Source organism: Rhinatrema bivittatum, chromosome 10 (assembly GCF_901001135.1).
Source record: "Rhinatrema bivittatum chromosome 10, aRhiBiv1.1, whole genome shotgun sequence".
Classification (NCBI taxonomy): Eukaryota; Metazoa; Chordata; class Amphibia; order Gymnophiona; family Rhinatrematidae; genus Rhinatrema; species Rhinatrema bivittatum.
The window spans coordinates 22,007,023-22,027,447 of NC_042624.1; the positions used below are offsets into that span (position 1 = coordinate 22,007,023).

Here is a 20,425-nt window from a genome sequence, read left to right on the forward strand (position 1 = left end):
TCGTCATTTTAATTGACGTGTTAGACATTTTATAGCGATGATCGTATTAATACAATACAAATTATTAGAATTACAAAATGGTGGTGCGTTCCACTGAATGTCAGTACGTGAGCACGTAATTACGTAGTGCATGCCATTGCGGTTCAAATGTTAGTACATTCAAGATGGCTGAGCGTTTCAATGCGGTTCACTGCTGGCAGTGTTAATTAGAGGTTTTCAGTTTTCTCATTCAACGATTGTCCATAAAATTGAACTCCTTCATTTGGACGCGCATTTTCAATGCGCTATTACCCCTTACTGTATAAGGGGTAAAGCTAGCGTGTCGAAAACGCGCGTCCAAACCCGGGCTACTGTATTGGCCCGAATGTGCCTGGTAATGGAGGTAGTATGTGTCAATGTCTTTTTAAAATGATGTAGTTTATTAATTTTATTTCTTTGTTTTTTATGCATCAGTTGTATTCTAATTGTATTTTATGTAAAGTAGATGTTTTTAATTTTTATTTTTACCGTATCTAACTATAACCTGCTTTGTGGCTGTAAGGGGAAGATGGGTAATACAATTTAACAAAAAAGAAATACATTGGGATCTTTCGTGACTTCAATTATTGGAATGGGGTCGCAGGTCACCCTTTGACTGCTGGTGGGGGCGGCCCAAGGAGGCCATGAAGCAGCGCTGCAGGGTGGGACAAATCACGTATCCGGCAGCGGTACTCATTTTTTAATCAGTTTCATTGTGTATTGGGAGGGCGCTCAGATTCTCCCGTGATGCGGGGCTGATTGAAGTCACGGACTCCGCGGCTGTACGGAGCAACACAGCTTCTTTTAAACGACTCGGGACTACAAGTCCCTTCATGCAGTGCAGGAGGAGCCGCAGACACGTGGCCACAGGAGGCAGCATGGCAGGGGATAAGGAACAGAGGCTTTCTTCAGGGATCTGTCAGCACGGCCAACCCTTTCTTATCGGAGTGAGTGGCGGCACGGCCAGCGGCAAGGTGAGTGAAAGAGAAACAGCGCCTGTTCTTCTTGACCCTGGGAGCTGTGGATCTGGTTGTAAGAGAAAGATTACTCGTCTTGGCTACAGTCTCATGTTCTTGCGGTATAAGGAAAGCCCATGCTGTTGCTGAATTATACTTTAGCTTTCCTTTGCACAGGGCGGTGGGGGTGGCTAAGTGGGGAAGTGCTTCTCAACTCTTTCTCACGTACAAATCTTGGATGGCACACCAGCCTCCATGAGGATGGCAGTGTTGGCATGGAGAGGACTTATAGTCATAAGAAGAGCTAGGAAAGTATTGAAAGCCCCACTAGACTCTTCTAAATTCTAAAACAAAAAGAGAGAGGGGGCAGAGACTCAACATGCATTTGACACAGTGAGCCAGCTCCCTCTTATATACAAACGCAAAACCCCCCCAAACAAACAAACAAACCCCAAACCAGGGAGAAGCCGGTGTGAGGCGGGCAGCTGGCTCAGTTAGTTACCTTGTGCTGCATGTGTCTGCCAGAGTTCCTTTCCCACTGCTGCTTCCAGAGTGAGTCACAGGCTCTCCCTGTCTCACTCAGCCTGGGGATAAAAGGCTGGGAGGACTCAAAAGAGGAGGCTCAGTAGGAGGACGATGAGGTGTATGCTGCACAAAGTAAAGCCTGACTATCCGTCCCCTTGATGTTACCTGTTGGTTACCACACTCCTATAGGCATGCATGACTTGCACATGTTTTCAGTTTGGAGCTTTTGCATTTTTAAGAGCCACTGCTGTTACTTCTTGTTGCTGTGAGGCAGTGGTGTAGCCAGAATTGATTTTTTGGTGGGCTGTAGGCATGCAGGTCTGAGACCTACTAGTTTTCTTATTGATAAATAATGCCATATACTGCACCCTAGAATGGCTTTCCAAGTAATTTGCAACAGCCATTATGCATCATGTGTGAAACTTTAAAACATTTAAAAACTTCCTGCAGGGGTACTTGGGGGGGGCTGTTGCTGCTATGCACAGGGCCAGTGCAAGGGTATTAGGCACCCTAGGCAAACCTTACAGCCTGGTGCCCTCCCCCCACCTTCCCATACACAATTTTAAATTATGCATTTATAACAGTTTACATGAAAAGTGACATTCTAAGGTAAAATTAATATACACTTTGTGATAATTTCATGCACTGTTGTGATGCCAACAAGGAAATTTTGCATCTTGGAATTCATATGGCATCATTCCTGGGCCTATCTTTAATCACCCTAACCCTCCTCAATGCACAATCCTTGTCAAAAAAATCCCAACTGCTCAACGACTACCTCTTGGACACCCAACCCTACCTGTGTGCAATCACCGAATCCTGGTTGAAAAACACAGACACACCCCATTTCAACCAATTACTGACACAACTATATGACCTTTTCTCTATTCCCAGAGCAAAAAAAAGAGGGGGGTGGACTACTGCTAGCCGCAAAAAAGATCTGAGTCTAGCCCAACACCCAATTAAATCTGCGACCAAACTTGAAATCGGATTATTCAAATCCTCCCAGCTCCAAATCTGTCTGATCTACGCCCCGCCTGGGCTACTAGAATCCGACCCTTCGCCTCTCATAGAATTGGTAGCCAAACACATCAATACTAACGCACCAGCCATACTACTAGGAGACTTCAACATTCATGTTGACTCTCCTTCCCCATCCGCCAATTGTGAAGCCCTCCTCTCTTCCCTACTAGCTATGGGATTCAAACAAATTATTAATAAAACCCATGCACAAAGCAGGACACACGTTGGACTTAATATTTACAAATGATCCAATCTCGCCCACTTCGGCGCCTTCCTGTACACCCATCCCGTGGTCAGATCACTCAATGATAGAAGCTGAACTATCCATAAAGAAAAAACCGACCACCAACATCCCTATACCCTCGATCCAATTCAGAAAACCATGTTCCATGGAAGTCCTCAACAACACCCTTACCAAGGACCTATCTAACCTGGACCTCACAAATCCGGACAATGCTTTGAACTCTTGGCTAACTATCACCCGTGCAGCAGCGGACAAAATATGTCCTTTAACATCCAAAGAAATCAACCCCGCCCGCACCAACAAAAAACCCTGGTTTTCCACAGAATTATAGAAACATAGAAATGACGGCAGAAGAAGACCAAACGGCCCATCCAGTCTGCCCAGCAAGCTTCACATTTTTTTCTCATACTTATCTGTTTCTCTTAGCTCTTTGGTTCTATTTCCCTTCCACCCCCACCATTAATGTAGAGAGCAGTGATGGAGCTGCAACCAAGTGAAATATCAAGCTTGATTAGTTATAGGTAGTAGGGGAAGTAACCGCCGCAATAAGCAAGCTACACCCATGCTTATTTGTTTTACCCAGACTGTGTTATTCAGCCCTTATTGGTTGTTTTTCTTCTCCCCTGCCGTTGAAGCAGGATATGCATTGAAAGTGAAGTATCAGGCTTATTTGGTTTGGGGTAGTAACCGCCGTAACAAGCCAGCTACTCCCCGCTTTGTGAGTGCGAATCCTTTTTTCTTCTCCCCTGCCGTTGAAGCAGAGAGCTATGCTGGATATGCGTGAAGTATCAGTTTTTCTTCTCCCCTGCCGTTGAAGCAGAGAGCTATGCTGGATATGCGTGAAGTATCAGTTTTTCTTCTCCCCTGCCGTTGAAGCAGAGAGCTATGCTGGATATGCATTGAAAGTGAAGTATCAGGCTTATTTGGTTTGGGGTAGTAGAGCTATGCTGGATATGCATTGAAAGTGAAGTATCAGGCTTATTTGGTTTGGGGTAGTAACCGCCGTAACAAGCCAGCTACTCCCCACTTTGTGAGTGCGAATCCTTTTTTCCACATTTCCTCTTGCTATTGTAGCTTAGAGCGATGTTGGAGTCACAGTAACCATGTGTATGTTTATTGAATAAGGGTATTGTCTCCAGGCAGTAGCCGTCATTCTGGCGAGCCACCCACTCTTTATTGACGGCCTCTTGATTTTATGGATCCACAGTGTTTATCCCACGCCCCTTTGAAGTCCTTCACAGTTCTGGTCTTCACCACTTCCTTCGGAAGGGCATTCCAGGCATCCATCATCCTCTCCGTGAAGAAATACTTCCTGACATTGGTTCTGAATCTTCCTCCCTGGAGCTTCAAATCGTGACCCCTGGTTCTGCTGATTTTTTCAAGCAAGATCTTCAACACAAAGAACAACGCTGGAGGAAGGATCCCTCACCTACCACACAAGCTTCCTACAGAATGGCAATGACATATTATGGAGCCACCATTCTTCGCACAAAAAGGGACTTCTACGCCAAAAAAATACACGGATTCCTTTATGACCCCAAAATATTATTATTCTCATATGTGGCAGCTCTCACCACTTCTATTCCTCCCACCTTCCGAGAAGAAGAGGCCCAAAACAAATCTACTGAGCTAGCAATTTTCTTTGATAACAAAATCAAAAATCTACTTATCCCACCAACAACCTCCATTTCTACTTTAAACTACCAGCCTCCACCTCACCAAAACTACTCCTCAAGGAGTCACAAACAGTCCCTAGAATCTTTTGATCCCACATCACCCTTAGAAATTGAATCTGTCATCAAGAAAATGAAACCTTCATCGCACCCAATAGACTAAATCCCGACCAAACTCCTTCTCACAATCCCTAACACCATCGCCAAACCACTGGCCGACATCATAAACTGCTCGCTCTCTCACGGAATTGTCCTGAACGCTTTAAAAACAGCCTCCCTGAAACCACTACTAAAAAAACCCAACTTGGACCCATCCAACCCTACAAACTTCCACCCAATCGCCAACTTACCTTTTATAGCCAAGATAATGGAAAAACTGGTCAACTCTCGTCTCACAGACTTCTTGGACTCGCACGACATTCTACACCCATCACAATTTGGATTCAGAAAACACAGGAACACAGAGTTGCTTCTTCTCTCATTAACGGACAACATCTTGATGGGCCTCGACAAAGGTCAGTCACACCTGCTAGCTCTTCTAGACATTTCTGCTGCGTTTGACAGTTAACCATACAATCCTCATCAACCGCTTGATGGAAATAGGCATCTCAGGATCTGCACTCCGCTGGATAAAATCTTTTCTAAGTGACAGGTATTTCAAAGTAAAAATAATCAACAAAGAATCTTCCCCCATAGCATCCAAACAAGGAGTACCCCAGGGATCCTCGCTTTCCCCGACCCTATTCAACATCTATCTTCTCCCTTTATGCCATCTACTCAAAAACCTCAATCTCACCTACGACGTGCAGATCATTATCCCCATCAAGGATCCCATCTCCGATACTTTAATCTATTGGAACAGCTGCCTCCACGCTATTAATATCCTTCTCACGAGCCTCAACCTGGTTCTCAATACATCCAAAACTGAGCTTCTGGTCATCTCCCCCAACGATAACAACCCACCAGCTAGCACCACAAACATACCATCAGTAAGTCAAGTGAGAGACCTTGGAGCCACCCTAGACTCCAGAATGAACCTTAAAAAATTCATTAACAACACCACAAAAGAGGGCTCTTATAAACTTCAGGTCCTAAAACAATTAAGACCTCTCCTCCACTTCCATGAATACAAATCTGTCCTTCAAGCCATACTATTCTCAAAAATTGATTACGGCAACGCTCTCCTGCTTGGTCTCCTGGCCTCCTCCACTAAACCTCTTCAGATGCTGCAAAACGCAGCAGCCAGGATCCTTACTAACACGCGCAGGATGGACCACATCACACCGTTACTAAAAATACTTCATTGGCTACCCATACACTTCAGAATACTCTTCAAGACTCTGACCATCATTCACAAATCCATATATCATCAATCCTCTCTGCAACTCACCATACCCCTCAAATTACACTCCTCATCATGGCCTACCAGATCTGCATACAGAGGCTCCCTACAAGTTCCTCCCAGCAGTTCCACTAAACATAACTCCATCGAAAAACGAGCGCTTTCCACTGCGGGACCACATCACTGGAACTCTCTCCCACCAGACCTACGCCAGGAACATTGTCATCTCACATTCAGAAAAAAACTGAAAACTTGGCTCTTCGCCCAAGCTTATCGATGAAGAAACCCATGGTACCCGCAAGGACCTCCACCCCGGTTGATGTCCTCTTCCAGCTGCATTAAGTCTCTGCTATTCTAGAACCGCTCATGTATATTAACATTACAATTGAATCTCCACTATGTAAATATGTATATAAGTTTAACAGAGAAGCAACCGCTCCTTGCTGTTCGGCTCTTCTATACATTTAGAATAGAAAGTGTTAATCTATCCTTTCTCTTCAAACAGCCTAGTTCGACCTCCCTGTTTTAATGTAACTTTCGCTTCCTGTGTTAACTGGTTTCCCCCCTTGTTTATTGTAAACCGGTATGATAAGACCTTGTCTTGAACATCAGTATATTAAAAGAACTTAAATAAATAAATACCTATTGTGATATATTTCGGCATGGTCCTCCCGTATCAACACAGTACTATCTGCTAACACTCAAAGAATAACAACCCTACCTATGAAAAAGAATACCACAAATATTACACCAGAATCTAAAATATCAATACACCTCCTATCATACAAAAGAGATATTTCTAGTGTCATCTCGGGAGCAGCAACATAAACACTCTCTCCTACCAGGTGCAATAGCCCTCCTTATGAAAAAACAGTAATTTACCACCAATGCATGTTCTATTGAGAAAACACAACAAATAATATTGATACAAATGCCTACATGCTAGTAAAATACTTCACCTCTGTCACACACACAGAATCGACCTTCACCAAGTACAGAAAGACCACAAATTACAAATATGGAAACCCAAAAAAGCCACTCTGCATTCTGTGCAAAACAGAATTATAGCATTTAACAGACTTCCAGGATCTGCAATAATGTACACAAACTAATGCGCACAAAGTTACACCTGCATTATGGAACTCAAACAATAATAACCCCACCTATGAAAAGGCAGCACTGCAAAAATTGCACCACACCAATACACCTCCTATTAGGAAAACAGAACAAGCCAAGCTGCTATAGATCCCTACCAAGAAACTACAAGCTTGCAGAACACCCTTAGCTGGGTCACACACGCAGAACACAGACAGACCCTCACCAAAAACAGAATAAAGTGACCATAAAGCTAATGTTTTTGCATTGTTGCACTGCATACAGAGTTTGGCTTCTTGCTGTTTCCAGTTCAGTTTTTGTCTCCACGTTTCTATTTATACATTCCTCGCAAAATATAAAATAATTCTAAAACTAGACTATAATAAATGTTTCAAAACTGATAAATGGAATAACATCCAATCATTAAAAATTTTCAAAATTATTAAAAATTCTCCACCAATAAAATATTTCTAACAGCAGACACATCACATAATACCCAATAATTAAAATGGCAGTCAATCAAGAAAGATAAACTTAAAAAGCCACCTTTACTTACCCTCTCCAGTAACTCTCCTACTCCTTTCCCTTGTAGGCCAATAGCACATACCAGAAGCAGCAAGGGCTGCTGAAGCTCTGTCCTCACGTTCTTCTTCCTTAGGGCCCATGACTCATACACACACTTTCTCTCTCTCTCACACACCAGTCATCTCCCTGACCAATTTCTCTTTCTCTCACACACACCAGTGACTTTCCTGAGCAGTATCTTGCTCTTACTTACACACACATTCTCTCATACACTTACACACATGCTGGCTCACTCTCTCTGTCTCACTCACCCCCACCCACAGCACACATGACAGCTACAGCACAAGGTAGCCGGAATGCTGCTATTAAAAGCAGAGTCCTGACAGGCTAGAAACTGCAGTAGGAATGCCCCCCCCCCCCCCCCCCCGCAGTGGTAAGAAGACAGCACTCAGCTGATTGCTTGTGCTGCTATCATGGCACAGAGCAGTCAGCCTAGAATGTAATTCTATGCTTTTTCTTCTCCCCAGCCTTTAATTTTTTTGCAATTTGATTATTACTATTTTTATGTTTTTTTGCTGGTGTTGCACTGGCAAGAGAAGGGGAGGTCAGAGCCAGGCCAAGGTGGGGTGGGGGGCAGCGGCACCGTACTCCTGCAGCATCTGGCAGAGTGACCAGCCAGCACCAATCTTCAGCTCTGGGTCCGGGCAGCTAATGGATGAATTTCTCCAACAGCCGTGCGGCAAGAAATCCCGGCGGCCACATTCTCAGCTGACTACTCTGTGCCGCGATGATCGCAGCACAGGCAAACTGCTGAGTGTAGCAGGGCCAGGAAATGCCTTGAGGTGCAATTTCTGCAGCAGCTCATGTATATTAGGAACATGACCTTTTCTTCTTCCCGCGTGCCCGGTAGACATCACTTCCTCTTCCGGGCCACAGGGGCGGGAAGAAGAAAAGGTCATGTTCCTGTTGCCGGCTTCCACAAACACTGCTGCCATTCCCCCTCTGGGCTTGAATGTGCTGATAGTCCGAGCAGGAACGGCAGCAGTGCTTGTCTCGCTGAGGTGAAAGAGGGGGAAGAGCAGCGGGTGCGCGACACACCTGCCGGTGCTTCGCAACACACTAGTGTGCCATGACACACCGGTTGAGAACCGCTGTCTTTGTTTTAAATTATATGGGGGCAGACTTAATCTAAATATGTATCCCCTAGGGCAGTGTTTCCCAACCCTCTCCTGGAGGCACACCTAACCAGTCGGGTTTTCAGGTTTGCCACAATGAATATGCATGATATAGATTTGCATATGTTGGAGACCCAGGGTATGCAAATCTATTTCATGCATATTCATTGTGGCAAACCTGAAAACCCGACTGGTTAGGTGTGCCTCCAGGAGAGGGTTGGGAAACACTGCCCTAGGGGAATGGTGAGAGAGGGGAGATAGGATAAAAACATTTAAATACCTCCAAGTTTTCCATGCACAGGAGTCAGGCTTCTGTCAATGGAAAGCAGGTTTTAGAATTCAGAGGGGCCAAGGGATAAGGGTGGAAGGGGGGGGGGGGGTAGACTCAGGAGTAATCTAAAGAAATATTTCAGCAGAAAATGACACAGCTCTAGCCCAGCCCAAACCTAGTTGTGGTTTTTTTTTTTTTTTTTTTTAATTTGTATTTTATTATGATTTTCAACTTAAGAAAGGTAATAAACTGGCGTCATTTTACACACAGGCCATTCGATACATAACAAGTATAGAGTTTAAATAACATAGATTTAAATGTATATGCATACATCTTCCAGCTTGCATCCTGCATTGTTGACCATTTGCTTTTGAATCGCCTCTGTATCAATATAATATAAACGTGGTTCTTATTCATATTAAATATTTTAATTAAATCAAGACCAAGCAGTTGTTATGTCTCTGTTAGTCTCTATGGTTACTGGGTCTTGTAGCCAATCCGGCATTGTATAGTGTTGAAGGCAACCAAAATAATGTAACATATATACTGAAAACAAATTCTTTCTAACCATAAACATTACCCTTGTTATGGTTTTGAGGTGTTGGGGTGGATTCTTGGGTACTGCGGTGATGGTCACTCCCACGGGGACGAGCCCCATGAGGAGCCGCAGTACTAGGTTAGACTAGAGACACGTAAACACAGAAGATTTGTCTTTATTATACAGCTGGATGATACCACCAGAGGTGGCAGTAGTGAGGTGATCCAGTAGAATCACCTCACTACAGTAGGAGCATTCTAGGGGTCCTCGGCAGAGGAGACCTGTCTCACAATGGTAGATGTTAGCAGCACATGAAAGTATAGGGAGTTCCGGATGCAGGTTCCCAGTGCTGAGCTGTAGATGAGACAGACTGACAAAGGTTAGCTTACTCACTAACAGCCCGATACTGTAAAACCGCGGGAGAGCGGACGAACGCCCGCTCTCCCGGCGCACGCACCGGCCCTTCGCTGGTGCGAGCTATCCAGTATGCTCCAGCATGCAAATTAGGCGACGCGGTGCAAACGAGGGAAAGGAGGCGCTAGGGACACTAGCGCGTCCCTAGCGCCTCCTTTTGGCCTGGAGCGGCGGTTGTCAGCGGGTTTGACAGCCGACGCTCAATTTTGCCGGCGTCGGTTCTCGAGCCCGCTGACAGCCACGGGCTCGGAAACTGGACGCCGGCAAAATTGAGCGTCCGGTTTTCGGCCCGACAGCCGCAGGCCGAATTCAAATTATTATTATTTTTTTTTTTACTTTTTTTTTACTTTTGGGGACCTCCGACTTAATATCGCTATGATATTAAGTCGGAGGGTGCACAGAAAAGCAGTTTTTACTGCTTTTCTGTGCACTTTCCTGGCGCCGGAAGAAATTAGCGCCGACCTTTGGGTCGGCGCTAATTTCTTAGAGTAAAATGTGCGGCTTGGCTGCACATTTTACTTACTGGATCCCGCGCGCATACCTAATAGGGCCATCAACATGCATTTGCATGTTGAGGGCGCTATTAGGTGCTGCGGGTGGGCCGCGTGTTTTCCTCCCCTTACTGAATAAGGGGTAAGGGAAAACACGCGTCCAGAGCAGGCTGACAGTGCGCTCCGACGGAGCACACTTTACTGTATCGACCTGTAAGTTGGTAGCTGTAATGTTGGAGATCCCAGCAGGCAGAAGTAGTTGGAGAGCAGGCCCTCGAGGAGCGAGTACCTGGTATCCCAGATAGGACCCTGAAATAAAGCAAAGGGCCCCCGAGGAGCGGGTACCCAGGTTAGAAGAAATACCCCGAAGGGCAGAGAGAGCTTCCAGCGGCTGCACGGAACTGGCAGAGTAGCTCACACCGGAGGCGTATCCAATCCTTGCTAACTCGAGTTGTTAGCAAACGAAGGGCAGGCTAAATACCCGGATGGCGTGACATCACTCGAGGGGGACACCCCCGAAGTTTCCTCCATGACGTGGATAAAGATGTGGGTGGCGCGCGCACTCTAGGAGGCCCTCAGGAGAAACATGGCGGATAGCTTTGCCATTGCCGTTCTGGGGACGCCGGAGAGAGCGGCAATGGCACGTGGCAGCCATCTTCCCAAGGCTAGCAGAGAGAGCAGGAAGAAAGGTGAGGCACAGAGGACGAAGCCGTCTGAGACCGGACGCAACAACCCCCTAATCCCTCCTCCCCATCCCTGACTCTAGGACCTGCTTTCAGTTCTCAGCATTCATCCTATGGGAAAAAGTTCCAGCATGCTCCTTCCACCCCTATTGCCCCCTAATGAGGCTGGTTTTCTACTGGGTATAAGGACACCATAACCTCTCAAACTTAATGGACCATTTACGTCGTATTGCTTTAAGGAGACTTAAGTAATAAACTTTGTGTAGCCTTTGGAGCACGTTTTGCATTGATGGTAGCTGCGGGTCCTTCCATGCATAAGCCAGTTCGCCTGTAGCCGCCATGATTATTTGTTGTGCCAAGAAAGCTGCTTCTTGCTCTATATTTTAGGTATGTACATTTAGAAGGAAAAAGACTGGGTCTTCCGATGGCTGTACTCCCTGTATCTGCAAAATTAGTTCCAACACCCTATCCCAAAAATTGGACACCTTTGGGCACTCCCACCACCTTTGGTAAAAAGACCCCTCAAGCCCGCAGCCTTTCCAGCATAGATTATCAGTACCTGGATAAAATTTAGCTACTCTCATTGGGGGTAAATACCATATGTATAACAATTTATATCCCTGCTGTACTATGGCAGTAGATATAGAGCTTTTAGCAATCTGCAAGTAGCACTTATCCCATGTCTTTTCTCCTAATTTCTTGGCTAAGTCCCTTTCCCAATTCACCACGTGTGGGAGGATTTGCCCCGCATCTCTACTTAGCAATATATAAAGCTTAGATATAACTTTGGTGATATGTTGGGCCTTCTCATAATAACCCTCAAATAAAGGTTTTCCTTTATATAGATCGCTCTTCAGCACTTTTCTGGATAGGTATTGGCTTATCTGTAAATATAGATAGAAATCAGTGGTGTCAAAGTGGTAAGCCTGTTTTGCTTCTGTAAAGGGCTTTACATGTTCACCATGTTGCGCTGGGGGGTGGACCCTTGTCCTGGAGGAGTGGAGAATGGCTCCCTGGTAGGGACCAGGAAGAACCTGCCCCCAGGGGGCGGAGCACTGGAGGAGACAGAGGGTAGGATGAGCTTCACCACTGGAAGCCCGAGGTCCCTCCGGGAGGAGCCCGTAGGGACCCGGGCCGCTTGGACCTAGGTGGGCCTCGCAGGGTCTCCTGGAGAAATGGAAGTCCGGCGTGCCCACAGACAGGAGAGGAGCGCGGTCAGGTTCGAGACTGGAGGTCAGATGGAGCAGGGAGGACCAGAACAGCGTAGGTGACGACAAGGCTAGGAACAGAGCCAGAATCTACACGTGGTCAAGCAGGCAGGGTTGAGGATCCGGGGGTCAGTCTGAGGAGTGGTCAACAAGGCAGGGCTCAGGTCACAGGCAGGTCGAGTTCAGAAGGCAGGCTGAAGGCAGGCAGCAGGCAGGCAGGTCAAGGAGCAAGCTGAGGTCAGTACCAGTGAGTCAGTCCAGAGGTACTACCTGGGGAGATGGACGGATGCTAGAGAACTAGGATGCAGGAACAAGACTGGAACAGAAGAATCCTGGAACGAGGCTTTGAACAAGACTGGAACAAGGTTCAGACGCAGTGATAATCTAGCAAGACACTAACCCGATTGCCAAGGCAAGGAAGTACAGGCAGGGACTTCCTTATATCAGAGAATCAGTTAGGGCGTGCAGTGGAGCTAGGACCTGCTCCTGGCCTTACAAGAGGCTGGGCGGTCTGCTCGCGTAGGGGTGTGGCCAACGCCACCGAGCTCCGGCGTGAGGCCTGGTGTGCAGTGGAAGGCCCGGCGATCACCGCCGTAGAACGTCGAGGCCTGGAAGAGCTTGCAGCTGCCACTAGGGAGGCCAACCCAGGACCTGCAGTGGAACCAGAGAGGTGAGCAGGCCTGTGCGCGGGCCGGGCGCAAAAGGGGTGCGTAACACACCATCCCATATATGACCCAGTCTTCAACAGACCTTACCCCTCCATCTGCATGCCACTATTTTAGAACAGCCTGGAGTGAACTTTGAATTGTAAAATATGGGCGTGTTATAAAAATACTGACAGTTCCCCACTAGTTTAGTCTTCCCAGAGTTTCAGTGTTAATGTAATCGTGGGGGATATCTTCCTGGGTATTCTGCACGAGGGGGGAAGCCACACCAATCCAGAGAGTGGTGTCTCTTGCATCATTGTTTGCTCTATCTCGACCCATCTGCTTCTTTCCTCCCCCAGGTGCCAATCCACCACCACTTTAAGCTGTGCACTCACATAATATCCCTACAGCCAAGGTATGCCCATCCTCCCTTTGCTTTTGATAGGTACATGACCTTTCTGCTGACTCATGGTGGCCTGCGCATCCAGATAAAATGAAAAAGTTTCCGCTGCCACAAATTGAAACTATCCTCATTAACATGTATTGGCAGTGTCTAGAATAGGTAGCTCAACCTCGGTAGGATATTCATTTTGACAGTAGAAATTCTCCCCATCCAAGGTGCTCTATCCCATTTTTGTAAATCTCCTTGAATCTTTTCCCATACCCCATTGTAGTTAGCATGCATAAGATTGTCTGATTTGGCTCCTATTTTCACCCCTAGATTGTTAACCTCCTTTGTCTCAAGTTTGAAAGTGTCTCAAGTACATTTCCTGTACGCTGATGATATCCAGGTCCTGATCCCCATTAAGGATTCCCTTGCAAAAACGCTGACTTACTGGAACACATGCCTTCAAAAAATTCAACTCCTCCTCACCAGCCTCAACCTGGTACTAAATTCCGGCAAAACTGAACTCCTGCTCATCACCTCTGAGAACAGCACCATCACCTCGACACAACAAGACACACCAACAATCACACAAGTGAGAGACCTAGGAGTCCTAATTGACAATCGCCTGAATTTCAAAGCCACTATCAACAAAACAACTAAAGACTGTTTCTACCAACTACAAGTGCTGAAAAGAATTAGACCGCTTTTCCATGCCCAAGATTTCAGAACCATCCTGCAAGCAATCATTTTTTCAAAATTAGACTATTGTAACACCATCCTACTTGGTCTTCCCGCTTCTTATACCAAACCACTTCAGATGGTACAAAATGCAGCTGCACGAATACTGACCAATTCCAGGAGAAGGGATCACATAACCCCCATCCTAAAGAGACTCCATTGGTTACCTATACACTTTAGAATAATATACAAGGCCATCCTTACCACATACAAAAATATCCACCTATTGGCTCCCATCGACCTACAGATCCCTCTCCAACTACATAATTCATCAAGACCAACAAGAGATGCATACAAAGGAACGCTACAGGTACCACCGCCCAAATCTACCAGACACTTCACACTAAGAGATCGGGCATTCTCTACAGCCATTCCACCGTTATGGAACTCTATCCCCTCAAACCTCAGACTGGAAACATGCATCTCAACCTTCAAAAAAAGACTAAAGACATGGATATTCACACAAGCATTCCTGGACTCAAACTGATCTATTTCATCCATACCAATCCCTACCTTCACCTACACCATGATTAACCATCTCCGCTATCGTTTATATGTTTGAATTAATGACCTGTCCTTTCTCTTCTTCCTCTGCCAAGTTCTAATCACCCTGTTATATGTAACTGCCTTTTTCTGCACCATTGTTTTAGTTTATGTTTACGATACACCCTTGTTTTATGTGAACCAGCATGATGGGACTGCGTTCTCGAATGCCGGTATATAAAAACCCGAAATAAATAAATAAATAAAGACTGTTTAATGTTTTCAACCTGAGCAGCAGGTAGGGTGATATTCAAAAATTCCGATTTCTCGACATTTAGCTGATACCCTGAGACTTTACCAAATCTCAACAGCTCTTGCATTAAGAAGGTCAGTGAGTTATCTGGTTGAACCACAGTAGACAGGATATCATCTGCGAACATAGTGAGTTTGGACTTGCAATCGCCCACCCTCACCCCTTGGATTTCCTTAACAGATCAAATTTTGTTAGCGGTTCTAAATATAAGGCAAACAATAAAGGGGATAGCGGACACCCCTGTCTAGTGCCTCGGGGAAGGCTTCCGAGTAACCGCCATTCACCTTTATACATGCACTAGGGTTAAAATAGAGCTTCCTGATCCAGTTAGTGAAGTTCCCTCCTACCCTGACTCTTTCTAGCACAGCAAAAAGACCATATCGAATGCTTTTTCTGCATCGATCATGAGGAGGCCCATAGGGATTCCCTTCTCTTCTGCCCACCAGTTTAAATTGATTACCTTCCTAACATTGTCTGCTGCTAGTCTTCTGGGGTTAAATCCAGTTTGGTCAAAATGGATCAAGTGGCCCGCTATAGTGCCCAATCGCTTAGCTAGGATTTTAGCCAGAATCTTTAGGTCTAGATTCAGTAATGAAATGGGCCCATATGAGCTGCACAGGGTGGCATCTCTTCCTGTTTTCATCAATACAGTAATACCAGCTTTGTTGGTTTCCGCTGCAATGGTACCACTACTTAATAATTCGTTAAAGGTCCTTGCAAGGGGAGCCGCAATTACTTGTTCTAATTGCTTATAAAAGCCAGCTAAGAAGCCGTCCAACCCTGGGGACTTTCCCATCTTTAATACCTTGATTGTCCTTGTGACTTCTATTTCTGTTATCTCTCTATTAAGACTATCCTGTTGTCTAGGGTTGGCAGTTGGTGCATCTATTTTGCTCAGGTACTCCATTATATTGGGAATAGTAATGTCTGTCCTTTGCTGATATAAATCCTTATAAAACTCAGAGAATCTAGCTCTAATATCCTCATTTACTGAGAACATTTTACCATTTTTGGCTTTTATTTTTAAAATCTGATTATTCATGATTTTATTTTTAAAGACCTAGCCAGCACCCTTAGGCCTTATTGTCCCCCTCAAAATAGTCTTGCCGCACCTTATCTAGTTGATAGGCGATATTCTGCACATCTAATGCACTCAATTTGCTCCGTAGCAGCTCTAATTTCTTTCCTAGGTTCTTCTCCGGGCAGCATTTATGCTGGATTTCCAATTGGCCAATTTGGGAGAGGAAAATCTACTCTTTTTTTTTTCTTATCCCTTTTCCTTTTCACAAATGAGGCTCTTGCAATTAAGTGGCCCCTTGCCACTGCTTTAAAACAATCCCATAGCGTCCCTACTGACACTTCCCCATTATCGCTTTCATCTAGATATCTCACCATATCCTGTTGTAGGGAGTCTGCAAATGATTTATCATCTAATAGGCTTTCATTTAGCTTCCACCCACTGTTTTGAGGCCTGTTCCATTACTTGATCGAACTTAATCCACACAGCTGCATGGTCCGACCACAAGATCGGTTCAGTGTCGGCCTACTGACTTCTGCTTACTAGGAGTTTGTCTACTAGGATAAAATTGATGCGTGAGTATATCTGATGTGCCTTAGAGAAGAAAGTATAGTTACGTTCGGATGGGAGTAACAAGCGCCAAATGTCAACTAACCCCCATTCCAACATTAAGGCTTTCAGGCCTGTACTATTTACCTGTGATTTTTACACCTCCTCCCCCCCCCCCCCCCACTATGGTCCAAGTAAGGATACCTTGTCATATTGAAATCCCCTCCTACAATGACATGGCCTTCTGTCCACTGTTGTAAAGTCTTCGAAAACCCCTCTAAGAAAGGACCCTGTCCCTTATTGGGGCAGTATACATTTCCCAAAGTGTACAGAGAATTTCCCAGTCTAAATCTTATAATAAGGTATCTACCATTTGTATCTCTTATGACCGAGAGTACGTCCACTACTCTGTTCTTGGAGAATAAAATACCCACCCCGCAATACTTATTAAGTTTGGAAGCAGAAGCGAAACATTGAGCGGGAAACTGTTTCAAAGTCATAACACGTTCATGTCTTTTCCTTAGGTGTGTTTCCTGGCACAGCAAAATATCTGATTTGAGGTATATAGCATCATTAAATAATTTCTTTCATTTAAGCTGGGTATTTAGCCCCTTGACATTCCAAGATACAATCTTTAAGCCCCTCTGTTTCTCTCCTCCTATATCTTAGCAACACAAACTGGCTTAGCTGAACAACCAGGAATTTACTCTGAAGAGAGAACGGTGTTAAGCGGAGTGCCGCAAGGATCGGTGTTGGGACCGGTCCTGTTCAATATCTTTGTGAGTGACATTGCAGACGGGATAGAAGGTAAGGTTTGTCTTTTTGCGGATGATACTAAGATCTGCAACAGAGTGGATATGCCGGAAGGAGTGGAGAGAATGAGACTGGATTTAAGGAAGCTGGAAGAGTGGTTGAAGATATGGCAGCTGAGATTCAGTGCCAAGAAATGCAGAGACATGCATATGGGGTGTGGAAATCCGAAAGAACTGTATTTGATGGGGGGTGAAGGGCTGATGTGCACGGAGCAGGAGAGGGACCCTGGAGTGATAGTGTCTAACAATCTGAAGTCGGCGAAACAATGTGACAAGGCGATAGCTAAAGTCAGAAGAATGCTGGGCTGCATCTAGTAAGAGAAAGGAAGCGATGTTCCCCCCTGGTATAGGGCTTTGAGACCTCATCTGGAGTACTGTGTTCAGTTCTGGAGACCGTATCTCCAAAGGGACAGAGACAGAATGGAGGCGGTCCAGGAAGGGCGACCAAAAAGGTGGATGGTCTTCATAAAATGACTTTATGAGGAGAGATTGAAGAACCTAAATATGCATACCCTGGAGGAGAGGAGGAGCAGGTGTGATATGATTCAGACTTTTAGATACTTGAAAGGTTCTAATGATCCATGGTCAACAACAAACCTTTTCCGTTGGAAAAAAAAATTAGTAGAGCTAGGGGCAATGATTTGAAACTCCAGGGAGGAAGACTTAGAACCAATGTCAGGAAGTATTTCTTCATGGAGAGGGTGGTGGATGCTTGGCATGCCCTTCCGGAGGAAGTGGTGAAGACTAAAACTGTGAAGGATTTCAAAGGGGCATGGGATAAACACTCTGGATCCATAAAGGCTAGAAGATGCGAATGAAGAGTGGAGCCATGCTGCAGTAGCTTGCTGGAATGGTGGCTACTACCTGGTGATTACTACCCTTACTCAATAAGCCTTCACATGGTTAACGCAACTCCAATATTGTTCTCTGCTTCAACAGCAAAGAAAAATGTGGAAAAGAGGATTTGCATCCAGACAACAACCAACAAGGTCTGAACTACACAGTCTGGGTAAACAAATAAGCGTAGGGCTAGCTTGCTTATTGTGGCGGTTACTACCCTAAACCAATTAAGCCTGATACTTCACTTTGAATGCATATACAGTGTTGCTCTCTGCTTCAATGGCAGGGGGAAATGTGGAAAAGAGGATTTACATTCAGACAACATCCAACAAGGCATTGATCTCTGCAGTCTGGGTAAACAAGCATCGGGATAACTTGCTTGATGCGGCGGTTACTACTCTTAACCATTAAGCCTTACGATTAACCTTTGTTGCAACTCCAACATTATTCTCTGCATCAATGGCAGGGAGTGGCAGGAAATTCGAATCAAACAGTTACCAGCAAGGGCCCTGAATTTGGTGGTCAGTGAAACAGATAAATATGAGAAAATAAATGTGGGAGCTTGCGGGGCAGACTAGATGGGCTGTTTTTGATTTTTTTCTGCCGTCATTTCTATGTATCTATATGGAGATCCCCTATACCCTTAAACATTCTTCGAACTTACCCCTCCTCATGGTCCTCCTGCTCCTCCTTCCACGATCGTCCCTAGCTGCCCAGTTCTCATCCCTCTCCCTCTTCATGCATTTCGCCTGAAAAGGAGAGCATTATTTTTTGCACCGCAATATAAACCATTGATGGGTATCCCTTAACCATGTCCGGCTACCACAGTTATGTCCATTTAGCTGTTAGTCCCAAAAGAGAAGACTCCGCATAAATGTCCTGTTTCAATTCAGCTGGCTGTATCTTTCACAGATGCTGAGCCTCCAGAATTTCTCCTCCGCAGTTTCCCCCCCAGTAGAACCCTCTGCCATTGTTGGTAAGGTCCTTTACTCTCCGCTCCAGCTGGTGAGGTGTTTCTTGCATTACTAGTTGTGATTAAACTGGCTGCCATCAGAACTTTCCTCTCTTCCTCCACTGATTTTACTTTTGAGGTCTCTCCTTTGATAGTAAGTTGTATGCCAAAGGGGAACAGCCATTTATATCGATTAGTTCCCATTCCTCAGTATTTGTACGATGTCCCTGAACTCTCGCCGCTTTTGGATCGTTGTTTTGGAAGACTTCTATTTTGTGGCCTTGTCAAAGCATTTTCTTCCTCTTCCGGGCCAGGGTCAATACGCGCTCTTTCACTCCATATTTGTGGAAGCAAACCACAATGTCTCTTGGGGTATTCCCCCGTGGGTGAGCCAAGGATCTGCGTGCTCTGTCCAACTCTTATTCTGGTCTCTCTTCCATGGGTTCATTTTTATAGAGTAACAGGTCGCAAATGTCCTTGATTACCCTGCTGCTATCGACATATGCTGCCTCTTCGGGGATACCTCTGAATCTAAGTTTCCCCCTTCGAGATCTATTCTCCAGCTCATCAACCCACTCTGTAACATTGCGTTGTCTTCCTGGAGTTGCTTGACTTCGCACTTTAGATTTTCTGCAATGCCGTCTTGCTTGTCTACCGCTGCTCTATGGCCTCAGCCCTGCCCCCCAGTTCCTCATGGTCTCGTCGGAGATCACTGACAATCGCGTTTAGTTCTTGCTTCAGAGAACACATGTCTGCTTTAAGCTCACCGAACCAAGCTTGGAAATCCTCACGAGATGGGGGCAGGGTATCTGTCCGCGAGAATGTAGTCTGCGGATTGCTGCGTTCTGGTGTCTCTGGCCTGCCATCGCCATCTTGAATTTCCTCCTCGGCGATTTGAGCCTCCACAAATTTCATCGCGGCATTTTCATAAGAAAATTGCTTTTAAGTCCGGAACCTTTTTCCTTGCTGTCATTGTGCTTCTTTGTTTTTCCAAGAACTATGGGGAATCCTGTGATTGGCAGTTGGATTGTTGAGTAATGTGGTGGATTCTTAGAAAGGGGTTGGGAGTTTGCTCTCTAGGCGGCCATTTGCGATCATGACATCCCTTCCTCCCCCCAAGCCTAGATTTTGACCACTCTGGACACTCAAGCCTTGACCCCTTCGATAGGGGAAGGATTCAGTTTTACCTAGAGGTCCTGCAGAATAGTGGAGTTTGGTTACTATTTGCACTTCTCCCATCCACCACTGATGCACTGATGTTCATCTTTAGCCAAGATTTGTCTCACTTGATCCAACTCTACCTTGAGGTGGAGTCGTTTCTGAACCAGCTGGAGATTGAAACTGTCATCATGGCAAAGGGTTCTTATCCTGTTATTTCCTTACCCCAAAGAAGTCAGTGGATTGAGACCGCCCTAGATTTATGAAGTTTGAACAGGAGCGTGTTGCAAGAGAAGTTCAAAATCAATTTCCTTCACACCATTGTACCCTTTGTTCAATCATGAGA

The 20,425-nt window shown here is 45.5% G+C and overlaps 1 protein-coding gene across 1 annotated transcript in view; it reads left to right on the plus strand.

Annotated features, from left to right (window-relative positions):
• Positions 1-696: 696 nt before the first annotated feature.
• Positions 697-20,425, plus strand: part of UCK2 (uridine-cytidine kinase 2) — a 613,925-nt gene continuing 594,196 nt past the window's right edge. The window contains exon 1 of the mRNA XM_029618633.1: positions 697-992. Within this exon, the coding sequence (XP_029474493.1) occupies positions 852-992 (141 nt within the window). The 5' untranslated portion in view covers positions 697-851. The remainder of the gene's footprint in view (positions 993-20,425) is intronic.